Source organism: Nerophis lumbriciformis, linkage group LG29, assembly GCF_033978685.3.
Source record: "Nerophis lumbriciformis linkage group LG29, RoL_Nlum_v2.1, whole genome shotgun sequence".
Lineage (NCBI taxonomy): Eukaryota > Metazoa > Chordata > Actinopteri > Syngnathiformes > Syngnathidae > Nerophis > Nerophis lumbriciformis.
In genome coordinates, this window is record NC_084576.2 from 7,469,944 (window position 1) to 7,496,218 (window position 26,275).

Below are 26,275 nucleotides of genomic sequence, written 5' to 3' on the forward strand. Positions count from 1 at the left end.
CGCCTTTCTAGACAAGAATGTGTTATGTAATGTGTACCTCTAAATGGAGCGAAAGGGGGGGGCACGAGCTCCGGAGGTGGGCGACTCCTTACGGTTGTTTTTTTTGAAAGCACCGGCCGTGCGCTGCGACTGCGAGCTGTCGACCAATCAGAAGTGAGCATTTTTCGCGCTGGTCGGCCTCACAGTTTGAGTTACCCGCAAAAGCCTTTTGATTCCACTTGAATGAAATCCTCCGATTTCCAGGATGGATTATAAGAGCACTTTTTCCCATTGACGACCGAGTGGACGTCCGGCAGGTAAGCCCCTAGATGCTGTGTTTTGTCTTGTTGTCAAGGCCGCGGATGGAGACCTTTGTGGACTTTTTGAAGAGTACACTTGCCCGGGCCGACCATCCATTTTGGCGAGGTAGCCACAATGCTAGCTAGCTGATGCTAACGCTGTTTCTGAATGAGCTTCGGTGGCTAGCGGGTTAGCATGTTCGAAGCTAGCTGTCATGGCGCCGACAAAAGAGACGATTCTAACCGGTAAATATTCCAGAGTTTATCAGTCGTTTAACCAGATGTATTGGACTGCGTGATAGTATTGTTTCCGGTAAACCAGGACCTCGGTTATTTCGCATTAAGCCGTTATATGGCGGTTTTTGTGTATTTGCTGGTTAGTAATGGCTGACGGCGGTGAGCAAAGTGTGGTTGGAGATAATCGATGACTTCTTGTCAAGACACTGTATCTGCTTCATATGATAGCAGTATAGCACATGGTTTATTATGACATGGTAAAGTGGGTCATTTTTAAAGTACTATAGTCAATAGAGAGGTAAGAAGTTTTAGGGAAGGGCGCTTGTTAGCTAGGCAGTCGATTAAGGACTATACTTTTCCGCTGTTGAATGTCATGGTGTGTTGGAGAGATCGGAGAGGGTCCGCGACAGTAGCCTTTATATTCGTGGCTGTGTTCCAATAGGAGTTCGCGGACTTGTCAGCTGCTCCCATTTCCGCGGCTTTTTCAGCCGGTGATGCGCTGTTTCTCTTCGCCCTCATTGGGCATCGCTGCACACGGCGCCTGCCTCCTCCATACTCCTTCCATGCCCCTACCGCAGCCTGCCGCTAACTGCTAGCTCGTCCTTTCTCCAGGGGGAACTTGGAAGTGTCCGCGGCAAGAGGGTAATTAGGTTATCCATCATGTTACTATGTATGCATGCTAGTAAGCTTACAGGTAATCTTTTTTGCCAAAACCTACCCTTATTTGGTGATTTTGTGTCATTTAGTCGCAGGTAAGCAGTGGGAACATTATGTTGCAGGTGTAGCTTTGACGCTTTCTTTTAAGAAAGAGTGACATTTTTGACATGTTAAACATTTTGTCATGTGTGTCATTTGTCAGAGAGTGTACAAGCTGTTGAATGAAATGGACAGCAAAGGGAGCTCCCTGCCATCGATGCCCGAACCAGCCAACCCCGTAAGCATGAAGCAGCCGCCCGAGTCCCTCGCCGTGCACAAAGCTCGGGGGGACATGAGTGTGGACCCGTCAATGCTAATGGACCAAGCCGCCGCCCAGCTGGCCGCCACTTTGCAGGACAGCGTGCTCCAGAAGATGTCCAACCACACTCACAATAACCACGGCCACGAGACGCTCAAAGACCTCACCTCCCTCGTCCTCAACGGGGACCAGGACGCCATACCCAAGCTGTGCGCTGCAGAGACGCCCATCCTTAAAGGTGCCGAATCCCCGCCTTCCAGTGGCACCCACCAGCTCACCTGCAGTCCGCACGGCGAGCCGGAACTGAAGGTAACCATACCCCAGGTGGTCCAGGCACCAGTCTTGGAGCCGTGCTCCGCCGGCGGGACCAGTTTGTCTGCCGGTGTTGAAGGTACGATGTCTGCACCAGAGCAAAGACAGGAAGAAAAGAGGGGTAGGGGGAGGCCTTCCAACCCTAAACCTCAACCCAGACCAGGTTCCTCTGGCGCACTTGAAGAGACACTCGGCTTTGATCCTGTTTGCAAGGCAGGAGATGAGGTTGGTCTCTATAGGTTGTATTCTGTCACATGAGTTTTGAGCGGAAGTAAACAAAGTGGTGGGCCACCAAACTCACATGACTACTCTGCAGCAAACAGAATATGACGCAAGGGGCCTAGATCTTACCACTAAAGGCAGATACGAGCAAAAAAATCTAACTATGAAATGGAATCTATACCCTTACTTTATAAAAACAAAGATTTGTCGAGTGGTTGCATTTCATGATTTAACTTCACATCTGCAACCATGTTTGTTGCCGTTTACGAGTACACCTTCTTTCCCCCATCTTTATCAAAATATAAGTATAATTTCAACGTTGTGTATGTGCTGAAAGAGTCATTTGTGATTGCTGCCTTTGGTAAAATCGTAACTCTTTTAGGTTTTGATCACATTTGGTTTATTTTATTTAGACTCGCCGAGTTGGTGCTTTACGAAACACTTGTAGCAAATGTGTTTTTAGAAATACAAATAATATCAAGATAAGACTTAAATGGGAAATACTGAACGTTAAAAGTATATCAAACAAACCTTTAACAATAGTGATCACTCCAAACTTGTGCATTCTTTGACACTGCTCCCTTGGACTGGAGTGTGTGCTACTTTTCTCGTTGTCATTTTGTAAAATCTTGCACTCTTCCGCCCTTTCTAAAAAACCTCTCGAGGAACTCTGAAAAAACGTTTATCCTTTTCGCGATTTGAACTATTCGTACAGCCGAAAACAAACGCGAGGCATTTTTGTCTTTGAGAAAAGTTAAACGGCACCTGGTACCCATTGAGAACAGAGTTAGCTTGACCACCATATTTAGTGTGACGTGAGTAAAATCCAAGCAATTGTTGCATTCAAGAGTAGCGCACAGTGGACGCCCTGAACTTTTCTATCTTCACGTAGCATTTTAGGACTGCTGATTGTCATGTACGTGCAAAGAGCAGTTCTACTGCTGCAAGTAACTGTTACTAGCACCTGTTACACGAACAGATGATGCTAACACGCAGGTTGCTTCTTAATTTTGAACGTGAGAAAAATGTTCCTTTACCGTTCCAGCCTGCTGTCATCTGTCAGTCATTAGCGGACACCCCAAAAGTGTTTCCAATGCAGAGAAGATTCTCTGTAGGTGATGTGGTTTGGACTAAGGTGTCAGGATACCCCTGGTGGCCCTGCATCGTGACCACAGACCCTGAATTCAACCATCACTTCAAACTCAACGGTGAGTTCCCCCTCTCGACTGTCTTAAAAGGCAACGTAGTGACTTTTTAAGCAGCTACCTCAACTACTCTGTTTTTGTTTGACAGGTAAAAGTAGATCAGGCCTCACTTACCATGTACAATATTTTGGAGATGCCCCAGAGAGGGGCTACATTTTTGAGAAAAACATGGTGTCCTTTGCTGGGGAGGACCAGTACCAAGAGCTCAGCCTGCACAACAACCAGCCGGCATCCTGTGTCATCCACAAAAAGGTACCAAGACTTGTAGAGGATGTTCCGTTGTGCAACATAAAGAAACTGAAGTTCCTTAACATTTGATAAACAAGGTTTCTTAAGTTTTTAAAATTTTCCTTGAATGCAAGCTTCTACAATGTGCCATTCGTTGCATGATGCGTGAGTTAGCAGTTGCCTTGTGTGTCCAGACGCTTCAGTCGGTGCCCCGTATGCTGCGGCCTCAGTGGAAGATGGGCGTGATCCAGGCCACAGAGGCCCTTGTCATGACGCTAGATGACCGCTTAGCCACCTTTACCTTTGTGTACGATGACAGCGGTCCTCACCTAAATCCCTGCATCCTGGACAAGCTGAAGCCAGAACCAGGTATGGAGGCAGAGACCCGCTTGCTGCTGGGCTCATTGGCCCAGCTCACAGCAGCCTCCCAGTCCAGAGACGGCACTTTCATGGGGACCAACACGCAAACGACCGCGGTTAAGCAAGGAGAATGGCTTGATGGACTGCAAACACTCCCACAGGTCGGAAAATACTTCTTGTCAAGTTAATTAACACTCTGATTGTCAACTTGGCCTTGACAATGTAAGTTAAAAAACATTGTTTAGTTGCTTTTAGGGGTACACGATAAATATTGGACTGATAATTGTCAAGCCGATATGGGAAATGATTACCGGTATGTTATACTCGGGCTGGGCGATTATTTGATTGAGATCAATGATTGCGATTAATGAAATGTTTGTTATAAGATATTGCAGTTGTAAACAGTAGTGAAGCATCGATGCTCGGTATAATCCTATACGGAACAATCAACCTTTATCGACCGTGATCATGTGTGTGTACTTTTGTATGTTTGCCTGTGTGTTTGTGAAAATGTTTGTGTTGGTGTGTGCGCGACCTCCCGTTCCACCGCTGCAAAAGTCAGGTTCGTCTCAATGTAATGAATGTTCAATCAGCATTGTGCCTCTTCCCTTACACAGCTGGAAGTGCAACCCAGAATAATAAAATAAAGAAATATATCTAACACAAGCATAGAAGTTGAAACACAACATTGAGAAGGAACAGCAACTTTAGCGACAGACTTTAGTCTCACTGTAGCACACAGTAATCCTGCCCTGAATATGGTCTCGCAGGCAGCCAGGCACAGAATGTCTTTGTGACTGAACTCCTGTATTGGTCCCGACTGGGAGAATAACACACCCACTAATTTAATCAGAAAAGAGCATTTTAATGTCTAAATATTTTTAATCTGACGTTTTGTTCATGTGTCTGCAAAGATTCAACTCCTCTGATATAACATGTACTAAAAAACTCTGCAGGCAGACACTTTGTGTTCAAATCAGTTTTGAGTTTGTGGATGAAAACATTTTGTTCCTAAACTAATCATAAACTTTGTTTTATGTGTTGGTACACATTATTTTACAAAATGCACTTTAATGTACTTTTATTAAACATAAGCTACAGTAACTGAGTTAAAAAAAAAAATCTGGGTCGCCGTTTGCCAAAGCACTGGTGAGAAGCACTGATGTATACAAGTAATTAAAGAGTACAAATAATAATTTACCATTTGAAAGTGTTGTTTAGTAAATGTTCACTTGAAATAAAAGTCTTATAGTGGTCAATAAACCAATTATACTTTTACTACAGAATGTTTGTGATGACTTGCAAAAAAAACAAAATAGCTTTTGAGAGGGAAAAAAAGTTGTTCTCTTTACACCCCTCATAAAACATTCCAAAAACAAAGCAAAACCATGGCCCTAAAACCAGTTAGACCGTAGCGTGGATTACCTTTACCGTTGCACCTCTAGTAAACACAAATATATATATATATAAACAAAATGACAGCTGTGCATATATTACCTCTATCAAACATTGCGGTAATGTCTATTACAAGATACTGCAGTAATAAACACTAGGGATGCAACACTACTCGGTATAATTCTGCACGGGACAATCTGCCTTTTAATTAAAAAAAATCCAATGAAATAAAAAAATTAATTGTGATCATTTTTTTGCCATATTGCCCAGACCTATTAAAAAAATAATTTAGTGAGGTGAAATTACACAAAAGTGGGTTAAGAAAAATGGTGTAGATTGTGTGGGACTTCTTTCCTGTCTCGTAGGGAATCTACATTTTAAAAATAGTAGCTATAAAAAAGTGTTCTGTATTTGTCTTGAAAAGTAGAATATTTGTCTGTATCCGCCTTGAAAAAAATTGTGCATCCAAGTTGTTGCAACACTGAGCCCTCCTGCTGTGTTGCCTTATTCTCTGGTAGACAAGCTGTGCTAAAAAGTAGCACAAAATCTATTTGTGTCGGTCCTAATTTATTTATGGCAGGTCACCATAAATAAAAATTAATGTACAGACGACCGTGCTCATACACATAGATTGGTCAGATCTAGTCTGGATCTGACCAATCTAAGTCTATAAGCGGGAACTGATGAAGCCTACCAGATGAGAGGCGAAATGTCTTCCAAGACAAACCAAACAGTCTAGTTGCGATCGATTGATTACCCTGAGATGACAATGAACTGGATGAATGAGAACATTCATAGACAACGTACAGACGATGATTTGTTTTGAATATCTGAGGTTGTTGGGCAACACGTCACATGTGCCGTCCAATCCAGGCACAGCTTCATGCATACCATTAACAGAGAGCACATTTTGATCTGCTGACACAATTTCAAGTCATGTATTTTCCGCACTATAAGGTGCACCTAAAATCCTCCAATTTTCTCAAAAGCTGAGTGCGCCTTATAATCCGGTGCGCCTTATATATGGACAAATATTGAGCCACAACAGGTCTCGCAACTACAGCCTCTATTGTAGCGTCTATTCTATGCGCCTTATAATGTGGTGCGCCTTATAATGCGGTGCGCCTTATATATGAACAACGTTTTAAAATAGGCCATTCATTGAAGGTGCGCCTTATAATCCGGTGCGCCTTATAGTGCGGAAAACACGGTATACATGTTAACCTTGCCTTACTTCCTGGTAATCTTCTTCAAACTTTTGGTCTGGACCAGAGTACAAGTGTGAAGGCACTTGTACTCTGGTCCAGAAGGCAACAATCACTCTGCCACTTACAGTAAACGCCTGAATGATTTACGTCATAGGATCACATGGTGCTAGGATCAGTCGTACATCTCAAGAAGAAGCGAAGGCCCAGACAACCTCAACCCCGTTTACAGACGAACAGGAGGAGGAAACCAGCCAACAGAACCAAAGTGGCAGATGGTTCACTTTCAGGTTCAGCTCCAGGTCAGTGGAAAAGTTTGTTCAGGAACATAGTTCCTTTTATTAAAGATATTGTGTTTACAGAACAGCATCTCTTCATGCAGAGGAGCACTCGCATTAAGTCAAAAATATTCATTTTGAATAAGGTTGCTTATTAGTCTTTTTAGTCTAGACATAGGTGTCGTTTGCATTTTAACCGATACCAGTACCAAATTGGTACTTTTTAAAACAGTGACGATACGTCCAAACCAGTACTTAAAAATTGGAAAACATGCAAATTTGTGTTTAAAAAAAAGCCTTTTAATTTTTTGGATTTGTGTGACATTCTAGTTGAACAGGCTACAAATTCAAATACTTCTAAAATATAGGTAAAAGAAGTACATTCAAACATTAGAAATAAAACCCACAACAAATTGTCATAGTTATTGGACAAAACCAACAGCAATACAGAACATGATTGTGCAAACAACCAACTCATTGGTGTTGCATAGTGTAATTGTAATAATTTTGAGGTTTTGTGAATGTACCTTGTTCACTGTAACCGTCATTGGTGCATAATAAGGAAGTGCTGTGTTGTTGTGGTTACGGCCTAGTTCTGCGGCGCTAGCGGTGTTATGAGGGCTGCTGTTGGCGGGTTAAGGTCAGCAATAATGTTTAAGAAGAGCGTCAAACCCTGTGCTTATGTCGAAACGCTACATTACTTACAATAAGTTTATTTCACAATATCACCGCCAAGCACTTGTTACAGGTGGCTGAGTCTGCATTCATTTAGAACCAAAATGAGGCACTGATAGCTGCTACTCTTTGTAAGAATTGTTCTGGTTACTACCGTTTACGTTGGCGCCAGTGTTATTATTGAACCGGGTTTAGGTAAACCATTTCTATTACTTCTTTGATGAAAACGTGTGAAATGTAACTGTGGAGGAGCAATTTCACTACAGTTCTGCTGTGGGTAAGCCCGACATTCATTTGTGAAATTCTAATGTAGCGGAGCCATCTCACTCAAGTCTGTCCCGATGCGCTCATGCATATGTGTGTGTTTGTGTCTTTAAACCCCACCCCTCCAAAGCTGTCAACCAGGGGTTATTCAACTGGCCACTGCAGAGAATGCTGACTCTTAGGAATATCAGGCATGTGAAATGTCCGCGAAAACGCAGAAATCTTTCAGAAACTATCACATCTGCGTTTTTTTAATGAAATATCAAAGAAGTGGGATCTAAATAAAAAATTTTTGAACGCTCGCCTCAGCCGCAGGTACTCGCTGTTAATCTTTGCCGAAACGCCACGCTGAATTGCAGGACCGGGAGACAATCGGGGGCGCCGAAACAAACTGGCTGGTTAGCATTATCAAGTTAGCTTACTTGTTGTCGCCTGTGTTCGCTCTCCAAGCCACAACGTCAACGGGTTTCGACTTTGCTGCTAATCCTATTTGGATGATTAGGATCCGAACACTGTTAGTTCCGAACCATAGAAGAAGGTATATTTATACGTAACGGACGTAAACAGAGGTCAAAACACCAGAAGTATATTTTACCCGAGGGGTCGTGGCTACTGGATAGCGTTGCCAAATGGGAAACGTTTTGAGTTATTTGCATGCATGTTATAGAATTTTACATTACATTTTCAATGATAATAATGTTTATTAACTATTTAAAAAAAAATTAAAATTATGTGGTACCTTACATCAGTGGTCCCCAACCACTGGGCCGTGGCCCGGTACCGGTCCGTGGATCGTTTGGTACCAGTCCGCACAAGAAATAAAAAAAAATAAAAAAATCAACATTATTAAATCAACATAAAAAACACAAGATACACTTACAATTAGTGCACCAACCCAAAAAACCTCCTTCTCCCATTTACACTCATTCACACTCATTCGCACAAAAGGGTTGTTTCTTTCTGTTATTAATATTTCTAGTTCCTACATTAGATATAAATATAGATAAATACAGTCTGCAGGGATACAGTTCGTAAGCTTAGACTTAGACAAACTTTAATGATCCACAAGGGAAATTGTTCAACACAGTAGCTCAGTTATAATGATGGGAAGTGTAAGGATGGAAAGGACAATGCAGGTATAAATACATGATAAATATAGCGATATAAAATCTCACATATATACGAATATATACATAATATGTGTACAGTATATTATATATACAGATATATTATATTATGTCTATAACATATATACAATATATAACAATTACCATGTACAATATTACAGTATATGTGACAGCAGCAGCATAAAATAGAGAGTAGATCCAGCAGAAAATAGACATTAAAAACAAAGAGAAGTAGCTGACATAGAAGGTGTCAGGTAACAGGCAGATATCCTCTATTACTGTATGGCGAGCACACATGATTTGTCCGTGGGACAAATTTTCAAGAGTTGACCGGTCTGCAGTTACATAAAGGTTGGGGACCACTGCCTTACATAATACATGTAAGTGTCAAAAAGACAGCCAAAAGAGGTTGGTAGATGACAATACATCTAAAGGTAAAATGTTGTGTAAAGATGCACCCAATTGCAGGAAATGGAGTCTTGATTTTAAAAATGTTCTTTCGGGGCTTGCGTGGCAGCACTTTGTGTCGATATAAATGTTCCTCTTTTTCGTCAGTTTTCCTCTGGAATATACAAATTAAGAATTCCCCCACCCTCGGTCTTTGGGTTTCTAGAAACGTGGCCCCCAAAACTATTGAATTGCCCTGCTGTAAGGTCAAAGAAACGCTGCATGGGGTTTTAAATGTAATACTGTGTGGTTTTAGCAAAGAGAAGATCGAAGCAGATAAGGACAACTGCGTTAGACGTGAACAAAAATCAGCAGCCCAAAAGGAGGCGAAAAAATGTGAGTTTTTACACCATCTGCTGGGCTTTTGTTATAAAGACATCATCAGTGCAATGAGCTTGGGAATGTACATTAAATCACATATGTCAACAGTCCACGTCAGAGGGAGCTGATGAGAAGCCGAAGAAGAGGAGGAGGAAGATTGACAAAGAAGTAAAAACGTCTAACGTGCCTCTTGCAGGTAAACGACAATCATTCCATCAGCAGGTGGATTTTGCTTAGCAATCAAAATGTCCCTCTTGCTCAGACGTCCACGAAGCAGAGAAACAAAAGCGGCAGAGAAAGCGAGTGCAGAATGGAGATAATCCCAGCGAAGTCTCAAAGGCAAAAAAGAGGCGCTTGTCACTGTGCCCTGAACTTGAGGTGAGACCTTGTCCAGTTGGGGGAATGTGCCGTCCCGCGGAGATGAACTTGTCTATCCTCGCTGTGTAGGGCTCTGGAAGTGAAGGATGTCCTGATTCTCCAAGTGACAGCCTGGACGGGATGAAGAAGTGCGATCGCAAGAAGGAGTTTGTTTGCCAGGTGGGTCTTTTACTCGAGAAACAGTTTCATCGCATAACTGAGTTTTTTTTTATACGCGGGTTCTCTGCAGGTGTGTGAGCAGGCCGGCGAGGACCTGTTGCCGTGTGAAGGCCAGTGCTGTGGGATGTTTCATGTCCGCTGCCTGAGTGAAAACTTCAAAGCAGACGACAAGCTTGTGTGTCAGGAGTGCAGCACACGTAAGCACATCCTCAACTATAAACACATCACGTAGTTGTATCGTCCTGTTCAAGTGTTTCTCCTTCATTTCTCTGCCAGGTGCCCACTCGTGTTTCACGTGTAAGCGCTCAGACGGCGAGGTGCGTCGCTGCCACGTGGCCAACTGTGGCAAATTTTACCATGAAGCGTGTGCCCGCCTCAGCCCCCTCACTGTGTTCGACAACAAGGGCTTCCGCTGCCCGCTGCACACCTGCCTCAGCTGCCACTATGGCTGCAGCACGCAGCACAAGTCCACTAAAGGTGAGGCGCCCTGGCCCGCAGTGCTGTCGCCGCACTTGGCACACGCTCTTGACTAACACGTACCCTGCTTGTGTGCTTCAGGGCGGCTGATGCGTTGCCTGCGCTGCCCCGTCGCCTACCACGTCGGCGATTTGTGCGTCGCCGCAGGCAGCGAGATGGTCACCAACACGGCCATCGTCTGCACCAACCACTTCCACGCCAAGAAAGGCTACAGCCACCACAGTCACGTCAATGTCAGCTGGTGCTTTGTCTGCTCCAAAGGTAAAGCTTTGTACAAAACCCTTTCTATAAGGTCCCGCACAAACAGAGTCGTACGAAAACCAAAGCGATTTTCTTTCCCATAACATGATGCAAATCCAGTTACTCTTTTGTTGGGTTGTACTGTATCAGGCCTCAAATTTTAACTTTTTAAGGTCAAGGCAAGTGTTGCCTTAAAGGAGGGCTCATATTTTAGGGCACCAAGACAAGTTGGAAAGGCACCAAGGCAAACATAATTTTATTTCGAGGCAGGGGCCTCCAAAGAGCATATATATATATATATATATATATATATATATATATATATATATATATATGTGAACATTTCTTATCACGGTTATTATCATCGCGGTAATTTTAAATGTGCTTAAAATTTTCAAAAACTACTTATACTGAAATCCTTTAACCAAATTTTTTTTTTTTTTTTTTAAAAACACACACATTCAAAATGTATATATATACCTCAAGTAGAAAGCTGAATGTGCATATGAAAGCAACACAAGCATTATAAACAAAGTAATATGGCAGAAACAAAATAATACTATAAATAAATACAAATGAATGAAAAATCCGCAAGATGGCATCTTATGAATATACCAGGGGTCGGCAACCTTTACCTCTCAAAGAGCCATTTTGACCAGTTTCACAAATTAAAGAAAACAATGGGAGCCACAAAACTCTTTTGAACATTAAAATGAAATAACACTGCATACAAAGTTTTTTTTTTTGCTTTGTGCTATGTATAAACCAAGGGTCTCAGACACGCGGCCCACACCTTAATATGAAAATTGAATGTTAGTGCGGCCCGCGAGTCTGCCCGATTTTTCCGGCAGACTACGACTTTCAGGGCAACTGTTCTCTCGAACGTGCCGTGATGGTACAGCATTTAGCGCCCACTACAACAAGCGTGCCGGCCCAGCCACACGTTGTATGGGGCTTCTGCTTGCTCACGTAAGTGACAGCAAGGCATACTTGGTCAACAACCACACAGGTTACACTGACGGTGGCGGTATAAAAAACTTTAACACTCTTACTAATAATGCGCTACACTGTGAACCCACACCAAAAAAGAATGACAAACACATTTCGGGAACAAAAACACAACGGAGCAAATACCCTGAATCCCATGCAGCCCTAACTCTTCCGGGCTACATTATACACCCCCGTTACCAAACCCCGCCCACCTCAACCGACGCACGGGGGGGGTTTGGTAGTAGCATGCATGTTATAGCATGCTACCACTGACAATTTTCCCGGAAATCTCCCGGGAAAATCGTGAGGGTCGGCAAGTATGCAGCTGAGCCGCATCAGAGTGATCAAAGAGCCGCATGTGGCTCCGGAGCCGCGGGTCGCCGACACCTGGGATATACAAACCCCGTTTCCATATGAGTTGGGAAATTGTGTTAGATGTAAATATAAACGGAATACAATGATTTGCAAATCATTTTCAACGCATATTCAGTTGAATATGCTACAAAGACAACATATTTGATGTTCAAACTGATAAACATTTTTTTTTTGCAAATAATCATTAACTTTAGAATTTGATGCCAGCAACACGTGACAAAGAAGTTGGGAAAGGTGGCAATAAATACTGATAAAGTTGAGGAATGCTCATCAAACACTTATTTGGAACATCCCATAGGTGAACAGGCAAATTGGGAACAGGTGGGTGCCATGATTGGGTATAAAAGTAGATTCCATGAAATGCTCAGTCATTCACAAACAAGGATGGGGCGAGGGTCACCACTTTGTCAACAAATGCGTGAGCAAATTGTTGAACAGTTTAAGAAAAACCTTTCTCAACCAGCTATTGCAAGGAATTTAGGGATTTCACCATCTACGGTCCGTAATATCATCAAAGGGTTCAGGGAATCTGGAGAAATCACTGCATGTAAGCAGCTAAGCCCGTGACCTTCGATCCCTCAGGCTGTACTGCATCAACAAGCGACATCAGTGTGTAAAGGATATCACTACATGGGCTCAGGAACACTTCAGAAACCCACTGTCAGTAACTACAGTTGGTCGCTACATATTGTAAGTGCAAGTTAAAACTCTCCTATGCAAGGCGAAACCGTTTATCAACAACACCCAGAAACGCCGTCAGCTTCGCTGGGCCTGAGCTCATCTAAGATGGACTGATACAAAGTGGAAAAGTGTTCTGTGGTCTGACGAGTCCACATTTCAACTTGTTTTTGGAAACTGTGGACGTCGTGTCCTCCGGACCAAAGAGGAAAAGAACCATCCAGATTGTCATAGGCGCAAAGTTGAAAAGCCAGCATGTGTGATGGTATGGGGGTGTATTAGTGCCCAAGACATGGGTAACTTACACATCTGTGAAGGCATTATTAATGCTGAAAGGTACATACAGGTTTTGGAGCAACATATGTTGCCATCCAAGCAACGTTACCATGGACGCCCCTGCTTATTTCAGCAAGACAATGCCAAGCCACGTGTTACATCAACGTGGCTTCATAGTAAAAGAGTGCAGGTACTAGACTGGCCTGCCTGTCGTCCAGACCTGTCTCCCATTGAAAATGTGTGGCGCATTATGAAACCTAAAATACCACAACGGAGACCCCCGGACTGTTGAACAGCTTAAGCTGTACATCAAGCAAGAATGGGAAAGAATTCCACCTGAGAAGCTTAAAAAATGTGTCTCCTCAGTTCCCAAACGTTTACTGAGTGTTGTTAAAAAGAACGGCCATGTAACACAGTGGTGAACATGCCCTTTCCCAACTACTTTGGCACGTGTTGCAGCCATGAAATTCTAAGTTAATTATTATTTGCACAAAAAAATACAGTTTATGAGTTTGAACATCAAATATCTTGTCTTTGTAGTGCATTCAATTGAATATGGGTTGAAAAGGATTTGCAAATCATTGTATTCCGTTTATATTTACATCTAACACAATTTCCCAACTCATATGGAAACGGGGTTTATAAAACGTTACTGCACTTTTTGTCCATATAGATAAAAATAGTGTTAATATGAGGTCAAGTCTTATACATAGGACTGCACGATTATGGACAAAATAATAAAGATTATTTTCATCAATATTGAAATCACGATTATTAATCATGACTATTCACTGTGTTTGGTAAAACAGTGTTGGGGTGTGAACGTGACGCCATCATATAATTTGTAATACCTAATAAAATGCTCTACATTCTGGATCTATATATTTAAAGACAAATTTTGTGTTTTTGTTCATTAATAGTATCAGCGTGTCAGATTTTTTATTACATGATGCCTTTATCTCTAGTTTTACATTTTCACAGAGAGAGGTATTTTTGAAGTTATGTACATGTACCGTATTTTCCGCACTATAAGGCGCACCGGATTATAAGGTGCACCTTCAATGAATGGCCTATTTTAAAACTTTGTTCATATATAAGGCGCACCGCATTATAAGGTGCATAGAATAGACGCTACAGTAGAGGCTGGGGTTACGTTATACATCCATTAGATGGAGCTGGGCTAAAGGGAATGTCAACAAAACAAATAGTGATTGTACTGACACTTCTACTTGCTGCTCTCTGTTCAACAACCCACTGTTCGAGTTTGTCCTCCAACTGTAGCCATCTCGCTTTGTTCCCTCGGAAACTCTGTTTAGTCTTCTTTACTTGGCGCAGGTCATGTTGCTTCCTCCACTTCCGCACCATTGATTCGTTAATGTTCAATTCTCTCGCTGCTGCTCTATTCCCGTGTTCTACTGCGTGACTGATCACCTTGAGTTTAAACTCTGCGTCGTAAGCGTGTCTCTTAATAGGAGCCATTTTTGGGTCTTTACGGTAAGCAGCCGCCGACTTCATTTTCCCCCGTAGAAGAACTTCTTCTTCTACGGTAAGCAGCCGCCGACTTCATTTTCCCCCGTAGAAGAAAAAGTTCTTCTTCTACGGTAAGCAGCCGCCGACTTCATTTTCCCCCGTAGAAGTTCTTCTACGGTAAGCAGCCGCCGTCTTCATTTTCCCCCGTAGAAGAAGAAGTTCTTCTACGGTAAGCAGCCACCGACTTCATTTTCCCCCGTAGAAGAAGAAGCGCTTCTTCTACGGTAAGCAGCTGTAGAAGGGGGAAAATGAAGTTGGCGTAGTTACCGTAGTTGCGAGACCTGTTGTGGCTCAATATTGGTCCATATATAAGGTGCACCGGATTATAAGGTGCACTTTCAGCTTTTGAGGAAATTGGAGGTTTTTAGGTGCGCGGAAAATACGGTACTAATGTGTGTACATGTACACGCTGTATCAGAACAGATCCATTGAGAGTTTGAGTAGTAATATGTCATATAGGAATTATACACCATAGAACATTAACAAAAGACACATGAATGGTTTTAAAGTAATTAATTTGTGGAATGAAAAAAAACAAGTAATGTAAAAAAACAAAAAAACATGGTATTTACTTTTTGATAACAATATAAAATACAAAGCAGTTTGGCTAATGAAGATATAGTCAAATAAACAAGCGTTGTTCTTCAACAACCATCATGCAACAGTTTGGCCAACAAAAATAAAGATGAGTGACACCTCACATCTAGCACACAATCTTTGTGCCTCATGGACAACTCAGCCAGCGTTCAATTTGATGAGATGACAAAACATTTGAGCTAGTATTGATATTATTGGAACACTAACAAAGTTAGCAGTTAAATAAAGGAGGAGTGAACATCCCAGTAAACAAATTACAAACTTTATAAACAAGTTGTAACAACGTTCACGACACATCGCCTGCAGCATGGTAACTCTCAGTCCCAGCAGCTGACGGAAGGATGCCAGCTGCACGTTCAAAATGAAACTGCAACATCAAATATTGTTCTCCTCTGTGTGCTATTAATCGCACACCGAGACTCCACAGAAGTAGAAGCGATTGAAACTAAGCTCGGAGGGAGCATTTTCAAAACAAAGTCCATGGAGTCGCCACCATGTCTCCTGCTCCTGTGATGCTTCAGTGTTCAGGAAGTAAGCAGTTGCCTAAAATGCATTACTAAAAGACGGCTTTTCGGTAAATAAAAATTGAAATGGTGTTACTAACCGTCTGGAATTTTACCACTGTCTATCATTCTACCGTTTATCGTTACATCCCTACTCCATTAACAAGCAAAAAGTCACGGGTGGTCACGGCATGTTGTTGCCGTAAATGTTGGTAAATTTTTAGGGCATTACAGCAAATGACAAGGGCGGTCGCGGCAAATGCCGCAGTTAAAATTTGAGCCCTGCTGTATACCGATACTAATAAAGCACTGTATTTACGTCATTAAGTCCTAGAAGCCGCAAGAGGGCGGGATATAACGCTTAAAATATATTGGAGAATTGGGGCTCTCTAGGCATCTGTGTAAATGTTGCAAACAGCCCCTTTAAAACCTCGAAGTCGATTAAATTATTTTAGTTTAAAAAAAAAAAATCACAAAATTTTACTGTGAGTATAGGTTATTTTTGAGCACATTCAACAATACCGCCATAATAATAACCGTGGTAGTTTTTGGTCACAATAATCATGTTATGAAATGTTCATATTGTTACATCCCTAGCAGGGCTGCCACTAACAATTATTTTGATAATCGATCAACGATTATCTTAACAATTAGTCGATTAATTAGATAATTAAGCATACGCATATTTGATGGATTTAATTTTTCCATCAAATTCTAAATGCAGCTTAAGTTATTTTAAGCATGTGCTTACGAACAACAAAGATGACTAATTCATTCATAAATATTTATTTATACTGTAACTGTGCTGCTTATTCAGCTGTTACAAAAATGTAAATGACTATTTAAATGTTGTCCATTTAAATGAAAGGAAAGGCAAAGTGCTAAAAGAAACAATTAACCTTGTTTATGGATTTTAAAAAAACCCAGTTAAAATAGCAACAATGAAAACAAACAAAACTAAATTTTACTTCCTCAAAAAGAAAAGCATTTAGTGATGTTTAAAAAGCTGCACATTGATATAGTGACTATTGATTAACTCTTGGCAGTTTTAGCTCTCTAATAGAATCAATGTGTAGAAGTCTATCTTGAATTGATGTAGACAAAGTTTAGCTGGCTGACTTTGGCTGAAATGATAGATTAAAGTTATTTTTCACACAACTTCATCTCAACCTTGTTAGCTAGCTAGCAAGGTAGAAGACATGTCTCTGCTTCAAATGCTGCCGTACGCAGATGTACTGCCATAAAAACAAGGTCCGTTTTGCTAAATGAGCGAGGTATTCATGTTTTTAACAAGAATAAGAGGAAATATCCTCACGCTTTACATGTAACCACTGACCATGTTTTTGCCAGTGTTAACTTCCGCCCGTAAATACACGAGTGACGACTATTGTCGACAAATATAGTTGTCGACTAATCATTGCAGCCCTAATCTCTAATCGTACGGTATGAAAAACGTTTAGTGAACATTTTTGCTGAGACTGAATGGTACAGAAAGTGGGCCATACAAAAACCGAGTTAGCGCTGTATTGAAAAAGTAAAAGTACAAAAGTGCTTTGTTTGCGGTGCAGGAGGGCAGCTGCTGTGCTGTGAGTCTTGTCCCGCCGCTTTCCACCCTGACTGCCTGAACATCGCCATGCCTGATGGGAGCTGGTTCTGCAACGACTGCCGGGCTGGCAAGAAGCCCAAATACAGAGACATCATCTGGGTCAAACTGGGAACTTACAGGTCAGACGCACACACAAACATTTCAGTGCTGAACGTTCCCACTCTGGTGTCCTTGTCCTCCTCAGATGGTGGCCTGCGGAGATCCAGCATCCCAGAAACATCCCCACCAACATCCAGCACCTTCGCCACGAGATCGGAGAGTTCCCCGTCTTCTTCTTTGGCTCGAAAGACTATTTCTGGACCCATCAGGGACGGGTGTTTCCCTACATGGAGGGCGACAGAGGCAGCAAGTACCATAAGACCGGCATCGGGAAAGTCTTTAAGACTGGTAAAGATCTAGTTGCCCAGCTGTAATACATCTGATCCTGTGCCAATGCTCTGGTTACGGGCTATTCAACTAAATGGGTCTCGTAAAGGGGCCCTATTATACTCCTCTTTGGCCCTTTTGTCTGTAATCGAGCAGCTCCACATGATGTCCCCCTTCCGGTCTGGGACTCTTAACATTTTCACAAGTATTTCATCCAAGGCTACCCTTTCTTGTTGTCCCTGGAAGTACTGGTCCATCGGAACCTCAACCTACAAGCACATTGCGTTCCACGACTCAGCTTGTAACTCAAAACACTCATATCTCAAAGCAGCCTCGGCCAATGAAATCAATTAATATTTGCGTGGCCCTCCCAAAATACCACAATTTGAAGTTGCAACTTGCCTTTTAAAAAAATAAATATTGCACGCAAACCATTACAATAGCATGTACTACAAACATGTAATAATATTGTACAGAGCAGTGGTTCTCAAACTGGTACGCCAAATAATCACTCAATTAAATCTTCAACCAGTGTTACGGATTAAACTTTGTGTAAAGTTACAGTGACCAAAATTACTAAATTTACTTGTTAAATAAAACCTCTGCCATGTTTTTAATGAATACTATAGCCTACTATGCTACTGTATTTTAATATTGGTCATTAGGGTGGTACTTGGGGAACCAAGTGTTTTCTGAGGTGGTACTTGTTGAAAAACAACAAAAGATTTTGTGATATTAAGAACATCTCGATCTAACTACTGTCGTATTGACAATAGACTGATAATTTACTTGGTATTGTTACTAGGTCTGTGAATCTTTGGGCACCACTCGATTCCTTTCGATTCTTGGCAGTAACGATTCGATTCAGAATACATTCTCGATTTGAAATTGGGTGCAAGTTCTATGATTAACTACATTCAGCTGTGATCAATGTGTTTATTATTTAAAAGAAAACTGGTTTTGTTTGATAAAAAATGTACCCAAACATTTACAAAAGTGGACAGATTTTTGGAAAAAATTAAAATTTAAAACAATTTTTTTTTTTCATTGATAAAGAATCGTTACAAATAAGAATCGCGTTTAAGTTGAAAATCTTTTTTTTTTTTTTTTTTTTTTTTGACACTCCTAATTGTTACTGTCAATATTTGTATCACTCCGCCAGCCTTTCTTGAACATAAGTTCAAGAGCTCTATTTTAGCAGTGAGCGGTTAGCATATGTGTAGTGTGGTATGTTTTTAGCTATTCCTCGTCGTCTGTAAGAAGTATTTATTTGCCGCCATGATTGCTGATTTAGAAGCGACTTTGCTGCACTCTAGAGGAAGCAGTTTGCGAGAACGCTACAGGGCACTGAAGACGCGTTCGGTCGCTTTTCTCTGTCAAATTTGCGTGACACAGCTAGAATGTGCCTTCAACATCGCAATTTTACGATAACATTAAAAGCTACACTGAGAAAAATGGATGCATATTTTCATAAAGCTGGTTTGCATGCTGACATCTGGGTTTGTCGAGTCAGGACTCAGCTGCAGCTTCCCTATAGTTTTATGGATAAATGTTGTCGTTTGACCTTACGTGGCTGCATGCCGCTGAGGCTAGCTGCAGCTTGCTGGGTAGGCTGCTAACATGTAGGGACATTCTTCTAACGGTTTGTTTTCTCCGATTTAGTCGACCACTTTCTTAGTTCCGATGGTTTATGGCAGGATTGTGTCGATCTCTGAGCGGCGCTCAAACGTGCATGTCAACTGTCTAACCCAAACTTAAGTTAGATTTATGTGTGCACGAGGCAGGGCCAGTAACGTCTAACAATATTTGCACTCTTTATTGCTCAAAGAGAGACCACTAGTATATCGGAAAGTACCCGGAAGTGAAGGTACACCTAAGTTGTAGTTTGGAAAACAAAAGAGTTTTGGATCAAATGTTTCCTGCTTTGCCTTCCTCAGCTCTGATGGAGGCTGAAGCTCGATTCAAGAGTATGAAAATGAAGCTGGAGGCCAAGGAAGCCCAGGCCCAAAACCGCAAGCCGCCGCCGTACAAGTCCATCAAGGTGTGACGTGGGAGCGACACGCACTCTTTGCCGCCGAACTGCTCCTCACTGCGTGTCCTCTCCTCCCTCAGGTCAACAAACCCGTGGGCAAGGTCCAGGTCTACGCCGCCGATATCGCCGAGATCCCCAAGTGTAACTGCAAGCCGTCGGTGGACCGGCCCTGCGGCTTCGAGTCCGAGTGTTTGAACCGCATGCTGCAGTACGAGTGCCACCCCCAGGTGTGTCCAAGCGGGCAGCGCTGCTGTAACCAGGACTTCACCAAACGCCGCTACCCCGAGACCAAGATCATCAAGACCCCCGGCAAGGGCTGGGGCTTGATCTCACTGCGGGACATCAAGAAGGTGAGCAGAGACGCGTCGCGGCGGCATCTCAGATGTCTTAACGCGGCGTTTGTTCCACAGGGCGAGTTTGTCAACGAGTACATCGGCGAGCTGGTAGACGAGGACGAATGCAGGGCGAGGATCAAGTACGCGCATGAGAACAACATCACAGACTTCTACATGCTCACCATCGACAAGGTCTGTGGTCGTTTGACGCCGTGCTCCTTGGTGCATTCAGGCGCCGCGTGCTCAGCAGCGCCTCCCCCGCCGGGAGCGACATGACTGGTACTGCATTGGGAGCGTTGCAGGACAGTGCACTGCAGCGTCACAGTCGGCAGTACAACAAACGTACACCGCCGTCACCGCAGGACATTAACGCTTCGTCTTCTTCCTCAAAGGACCGAATCATCGACGCCGGTCCGAAAGGAAACTACTCTCGCTTCATGAACCACAGCTGTCAGCCTAACTGCGAGACGCAGAAGTGGACCGTCAACGGCGACACGCGAGTCGGCTTGTTCGCCGTCTGCGATATCCCATCAGGTCTTTGCACTCAAAATCTAAATCATATCATCCTGCCGACGATAGAGCTTTTAATACTATCGTGATAATGCATGTTGATGACGCTCTAGCTGGGTCACACAAATTTGACAGAGAAAAGCGAACAAACGCGTGTCCTCTCCTCCCTCAGGTCAGCCGTTTCTAAATCAGCAATCACGTCGGCAAATAAATACTTCTTCTTCCAGACGACGAGAACTAGCTAAACACTAGGAGGAAATGCTAACCGCTAAGCTATAGCTCTTGAACAAAGGCGGGCAGAGTGATACAAATATTGGACAATAACGATACCAAGTCAATCATCAGTATATGGTCGTACTACAGTGGTTAATCGATATTTTTTATCATCACAAAATCTTTAGTCGTTGTTTACAATCTCTGAACTTTAAGGGCAAAAACCAAAGGATTCAAATCAGAGCCATTAGTAGGAAATATTGAATTGATATTGTTGCATTCTGTTTTGACTGATTCTAATAGTGATCAAACATTCAATCGTTCAAAGATGTCCAACATTTGTGTCAGTCACAAGTGTCAGCATTGACATGACCAACACTGTCACTACTCTGTATCGGATCGATGCCCACATGTGTAGTATCGGCCCAAACTAATGTACAGTGTCCGAACAAGAGAAGATTAAGTGAGAATTACGTTTGAACAGAATTGTACCGTATTTTCCGCACTATAAGGCGCACCGGATTATTAGCCGCACCTTCAATGAATGGCATATTTCATAACTTTGTCCACCAATAAGCCGCCCCGGACTATAAGCCGCGCCTACGCTGCGCTAAAGGGAATGTCAAAAAAACAGTCAGATAGGTCAGTCAAACTTTAATAATATATTAAAAACCAGCGTTCTAACAACTCTGTTCACTCCCAAAATGTACGCAAATGTGCAATCACAAACATAGTAAAATTCAAAATAGTGCAGAGCAATAGCAACATAATGTTGCTCGAACGTTAATGTCACAACACACAAAATAAACATAGCGCTCACTTTCTGAAGTTATTCTTCATTCGTAAATCCTTCGTCTTCGGTGTCCGAAGTGAAAAGTTGGGCAAATTTACGATCCACTGGCATATGTTGGCGTCGTCTGGCGCTGCCTCCTCGTCTTAGTGAAGGTGTGTTCGCCTTCTGTCATCCATTGTTCCCACGCAGTTAGCAGTCTAGCTTCGAATGCCCTGTTGACACCAATATCTAGCGGCTGGAGGTCTTTTGTCAATCCACCCGGAATGACGGCGAGTATTGAATTAAGCGCGTAAGCGTGTCTCTCAATGTGCTGTTATGAGCTAGCAAATATAACAACTACACTACCCAGCATGCAACGATAGTTACGAGCATGCGCGGTAGCCCTGAGAAGCGTTGTTGTATGCTGGGAGTTAGAATGTGGTTATGAGCACGCTGTGAGTAAACGTTGAGAACTCAGTTAACACGCCTCGTCTGCATTATTTATAATTAGACAGACAACACACTTAATAGGAGCCATTTTGGGGTCTTTACATAAACACACAAATGGAAATGAAACGTCACATATCCCAGCATGCACCGCGCGCTTCTTCTACGGGGAAAAAAGATGGCGGCTGTTTACCGTAGTTGCGAGACCTAAACTTTATGAAAATGAATCTTAATATTTATCCATATATAAAGCGCACCGGGTTATAAGGCGCACTGTCAGCTTTTGAGAAAATTTGTGGTTTTTCGGTGCGCCTTATAGTGCGGAAAATACGGTAGGTAGAAAGTAAGCAGATATGAACAAGTAGAAGAATGATAGAAAATGATACAACCGCATTGAATGTAATGTGTAGAAATTAGGGAAATAACTACAAAAGTACACTTCATTCACTCACCGTGTTGCAAAAAAGGTCAGTTAGAATAATACAAAATGTTGCATTAGAGAACACTCAAACCCTTCATTTATGGAATCTAAAATATTGACATTTGAAGGATATAGTGAATTTGCAAATAGCTAAAATGATATGCAAAGCAAAATATAACTTGCTAGCCACAATTTTCAACACTTCTTAACAAAATCTAACTTAAAACACTTTAGCATGTCAGTATGTGGAATTAAATGATGGATTGGATTCATGAACAATGTCCCCATATGATCCACTTTAAAAAAGTCTTCAATCTACACGTCTTCACAAAGAAGAAGAATCCTGATTGACATTTAGAATCTTATTAAAAAAGGACATATTTATTATACACTTTGAACCATAATTATTTCTGACAACTGAAGCAGAAGAAGACAGATGGCTGTATCGTTCAAATATACATTGTGTTGTAGATTTTGCCGTGTGATTCCACCAGCAAACAAATGTTCTTGTGGCAGGAACCGAGCTGACCTTCAACTACAACTTGGACTGTCTGGGCAACGAGAAGACGGTGTGTCGCTGCGGCGCTCCCAACTGCAGCGGCTTCCTGGGAGATCGACCCAAGGTAAAGGAAAAAAGCCCATCAAAATACTGCCGCCTACTTTTTGTCAGGGTCATTTAAGATGCAGTTGTCACGTTTGCAAAAACATGAAAATACAAAACTTGCCTGAGAAAATTTATGGTGAGTAAATAGTTGATTAAAATCTTTTAAATTAAAGTCTGACATTGATCTGACAAATATCTTCCAAATTGATCGCTTCGCACTTTTTCCACTCGCCGACTTCCTCTTCCTGGTCGAGTCAAGCTAAGCACGGCGTTTACTCACATTGTCCGTCACTTCCTACGCTAATTTCACGAAGGAATGATCTCACCTCATTCTCATGTGCTTCTTCATTTAACGACACCTTTTTCACATCGTCAGGAGAGTTGAGACATTTTGAAGAGAAACGCTCACAACCCAAAATCTTTTGTAGTGAAGAGCTTGACCTTCAAAATTCATCACTTTTTTATTATTTGTCACAGGACAATGAATAATACGGTTTATGTAAGTCAATTATTTTTTAAATGCTGCACACCGACATTCATAAAAAGCATCAAATGGATTTTGAGAATATTAAGGCCTTTAAAAAGCATTAAAAGGCCTTAAAAAGGATCTCCAGAGGCATGACAAATGTCATTCAATATAACAAAACATACAACAGTCATTACAAATGTCATTAAATATAACAAAACAAACCAGCCCACGCAGTTTTTTTCTAATTGGGGGTAAACTGCACTTCAAGATGTTTAATACTCAGTGAAGTGCAGTTTTTGCTAACAAATATTGATATTTTATTTTGATATTTATTTACCCTTTTAAAATAATGCACCTTCCAATGACAAAAGTACTACAGTAATGAATAATACCTTTAAATGTCATTGATTGTTATTATTATGTTATAATGGCATTCGTGCTTAATTTGGGAACAGTTAATGTTCAACATTATAGTCATAGTATATATATATACGGTAGTCATTTATAACATTATAGTCAAATGGTGAGGGGCTCAATTGTGTCTTTATGTAAACGCTTTTTTTTTTTTTTTTACACAAATTTATCACTTTTTATAGTAGACTTGTTTACATTAAATTATGCTGATGACTTCATTGTAAAAAAAATTGTTGGCAGAATGCGTGTATAAAAACTCGGTGTTTAAAAATTCAGTGTATAAAAACTGTTTCAAAATTTAGAGTATACAACAGTGTTAAGTGTACAAAAACTGTTTGAACATTTTTATGCACTGGATTTTAAAACACTTGATTTTTAATGTTTAAAAAATGTGTGCACAAAAACTGTTTAAAAATTCTGTGTTTTGCAATATTCAGTGTTAAAAAACTGTTGTTTTTTTAATACCCCATGTTTATACAGTGTATTAAAATTCAGTGTATAAAAAAAAATCAGTGTTAAAAAAATTCAGTGTATAAAAATTGAGCGTTTAATGTATAAACATTTGCTGCTTCCTACTTCCAGTAAATTAAGACTGAAGCAATCGATCCCGTCTTGGAACCAGAATTTTTTTTTAATACACTGAATTTGTATACTATACTTTTTTTTTTTTTTTTTTTTTTTTTTTAAACAGTGAATTTTTAAACATAAGTGTTTTGCTAACTGATTATTTTCCAATGCACATAAAAATCATAAAATAAAAAACCTCCCAACTTTGCAGAACTTGACTTTCCACAATGATGGAAACACTGAGTGTTTAGAAACTCTACTCAGTGGCCTAGTGGTTAGAGTGCCCGCCCTGAGATGGGTAGGTTGTGAGTTCAAACCTAAGCCGAGTCATAACAAAGATTATAAAAATGGGAGCCATTACCTCCCTGCTTGGCACTCAGCATCAAGGGTTGGAATTGGGGGTTAAATCACCAAAATGATTCTCGGGATATGTCAAATGCAGAGGACATATTCACACACTTTGTGTGTGTGTGTGTGTGTGTGACAATCATTGGTACTTTAACTTTAACACTGATGCCGCCTGCTGCGCCTTCTTATTCTCTTGCAGATTGCTTGTGTTGTGTTTATTAGCGATGGCTAACGTGTTTGTGGCGGCACCTCACCTCCGCAGAACTCAAGCGGCGCAGCGACCGAGCCCAAAGGCAAGAGGCTGAAGCGCAAGTGCAGGAAGAGGCGAGCGGAGGGCAAGAAGTCGGACGACGAGTGTTTCCGCTGCGGCGACGGAGGCCAGCTGGTGATCTGCGGCAAGAAGACGTGCACCAAGGCGTTCCACCTGTCCTGCCTCAACCTCTCCAAGAGGCCCTTCGGTGAGCTCCCTAACACGGCGTCTTTAACGCCAGGCTGCACGTTTGACCCTCTCCGTGCTGTCTCAGGTCGCTGGGATTGTCCGTGGCACCACTGCGACGTCTGCGGCAAGAACTCTGACGCCTTTTGCCAGCTGTGCCCCAACTCCTTCTGCAAGGTCCACCAGGAGGGGGCGCTACGCCCGTGTCCACCCACGGCCCAACTGTGCTGCATGGAGCACGATGAGCAGGAGGCACGCCTCAAGCTGGACCAGGCCGCCGCCATCCTGTCCACCAAGGCCGGCAGGGCGCGCGTCGGCGAGGGGAAGGGCAAGCGCTCCAGGAGGAAAGCGGCCGAAGCCTAAGTGACCTTCCAGAAAACTCCATGGAATGAAAAAAAGTCTTCGTCCAACTTCTTCAGGTTCTTCTTTTTCTTCCTGCACTGAACTAACTTCCTGTGGCGACGCTGCAGACAACAAACCTCCACCAAAAGGCCTTTTTCTTTTTTTTAACGTCATAAAGTCAAGGTGCTGCCATCTTGGATCAGGCCCCGCCCCTTCTTCCCCCAGCACACTTTCAAAGCTTGTTATTTATGTGCAGAATTGTCATGATTCATAACCTGCTGTTGAAAGTGCATCCGTGCTGCTATGACAAGAAATACCCAACCAGGAAGTTTAGTCAGATAAAAGACCAAAACCTCTCCAACACATTGCCAAATGTATTTTATTAACTCTAATATATAGTATAAATAGTAAATATATGTGATGTTTTGGTGTAGCTTGCACACCATGCTTGCCTTTATTTATATATGTATATATATATATATATATATATATATATATATATATATATATATATATATAATTTACATGTTAGGTTCTGTTGTGCTTGGTTTTATTTGAGGCAATAGCTGGTATTATTGGGAAAGGGGCGGGGCTGCCCTGTGACGAAACACTACTGAGACGTTCAAAGGCTCAACCATGAAATGTTTGTTCCATATTCAGAGTCGTCTTTTTAAAACGACA

At 41.9% G+C, this 26,275-nt stretch overlaps 1 protein-coding gene across 3 annotated transcripts; it reads left to right on the forward strand.

Moving 5' to 3' along the window:
• Positions 1 to 149: 149 nt before the first annotated feature.
• On the forward strand, positions 150 to 25,793 carry nsd2 (nuclear receptor binding SET domain protein 2). 3 transcript variants are annotated; one of them, XM_061925107.1, is made up of 22 exons: positions 150 to 296; positions 1,375 to 2,007; positions 3,050 to 3,212; positions 3,298 to 3,461; positions 3,632 to 3,958; positions 6,555 to 6,699; positions 9,445 to 9,524; positions 9,618 to 9,705; positions 9,772 to 9,887; positions 9,957 to 10,046; positions 10,117 to 10,243; positions 10,323 to 10,523; positions 10,605 to 10,784; positions 17,281 to 17,437; positions 17,503 to 17,705; positions 19,622 to 19,725; positions 19,797 to 20,066; positions 20,127 to 20,243; positions 20,444 to 20,585; positions 22,931 to 23,037; positions 25,079 to 25,274; positions 25,341 to 25,793. In XM_061925107.1, the coding sequence occupies exons 2-22, from the start codon at positions 1,399 to 1,401 to the stop codon at positions 25,613 to 25,615; spliced, it is 3,861 nt and encodes a 1,286-aa protein (XP_061781091.1). In that variant the 5' UTR covers positions 150 to 296; positions 1,375 to 1,398; the 3' UTR covers positions 25,616 to 25,793. The 3 variants fall into 3 exon arrangements, with proteins under 3 accessions (XP_061781091.1, XP_061781094.1, XP_061781092.1); XM_061925110.1 differs by lacking the exon at positions 150 to 296 and adding an exon at positions 466 to 524; XM_061925108.1 differs by lacking the exon at positions 150 to 296 and adding an exon at positions 1,122 to 1,267.
• The last annotated feature ends 482 nt before the right edge of the window (positions 25,794 to 26,275 follow it).

Bases quoted from the DNA above. Each gene is read 5' to 3' on its own strand.
- nsd2 (XM_061925107.1), top strand. From the start codon at position 1,399: ATGGACAGCAAAGGGAGCTCCCTGCCATCGATGCCCGAACCAGCCAAC. The intron at 10,244-10,322 runs GTAAGCACATCC...TTTCTCTGCCAG, and splicing joins GTGTCAGGAGTGCAGCACAC to GTGCCCACTCGTGTTTCACG. The intron at 20,586-22,930 runs GTCTTTGCACTC...TTCTTGTGGCAG, and splicing joins CGTCTGCGATATCCCATCAG to GAACCGAGCTGACCTTCAAC.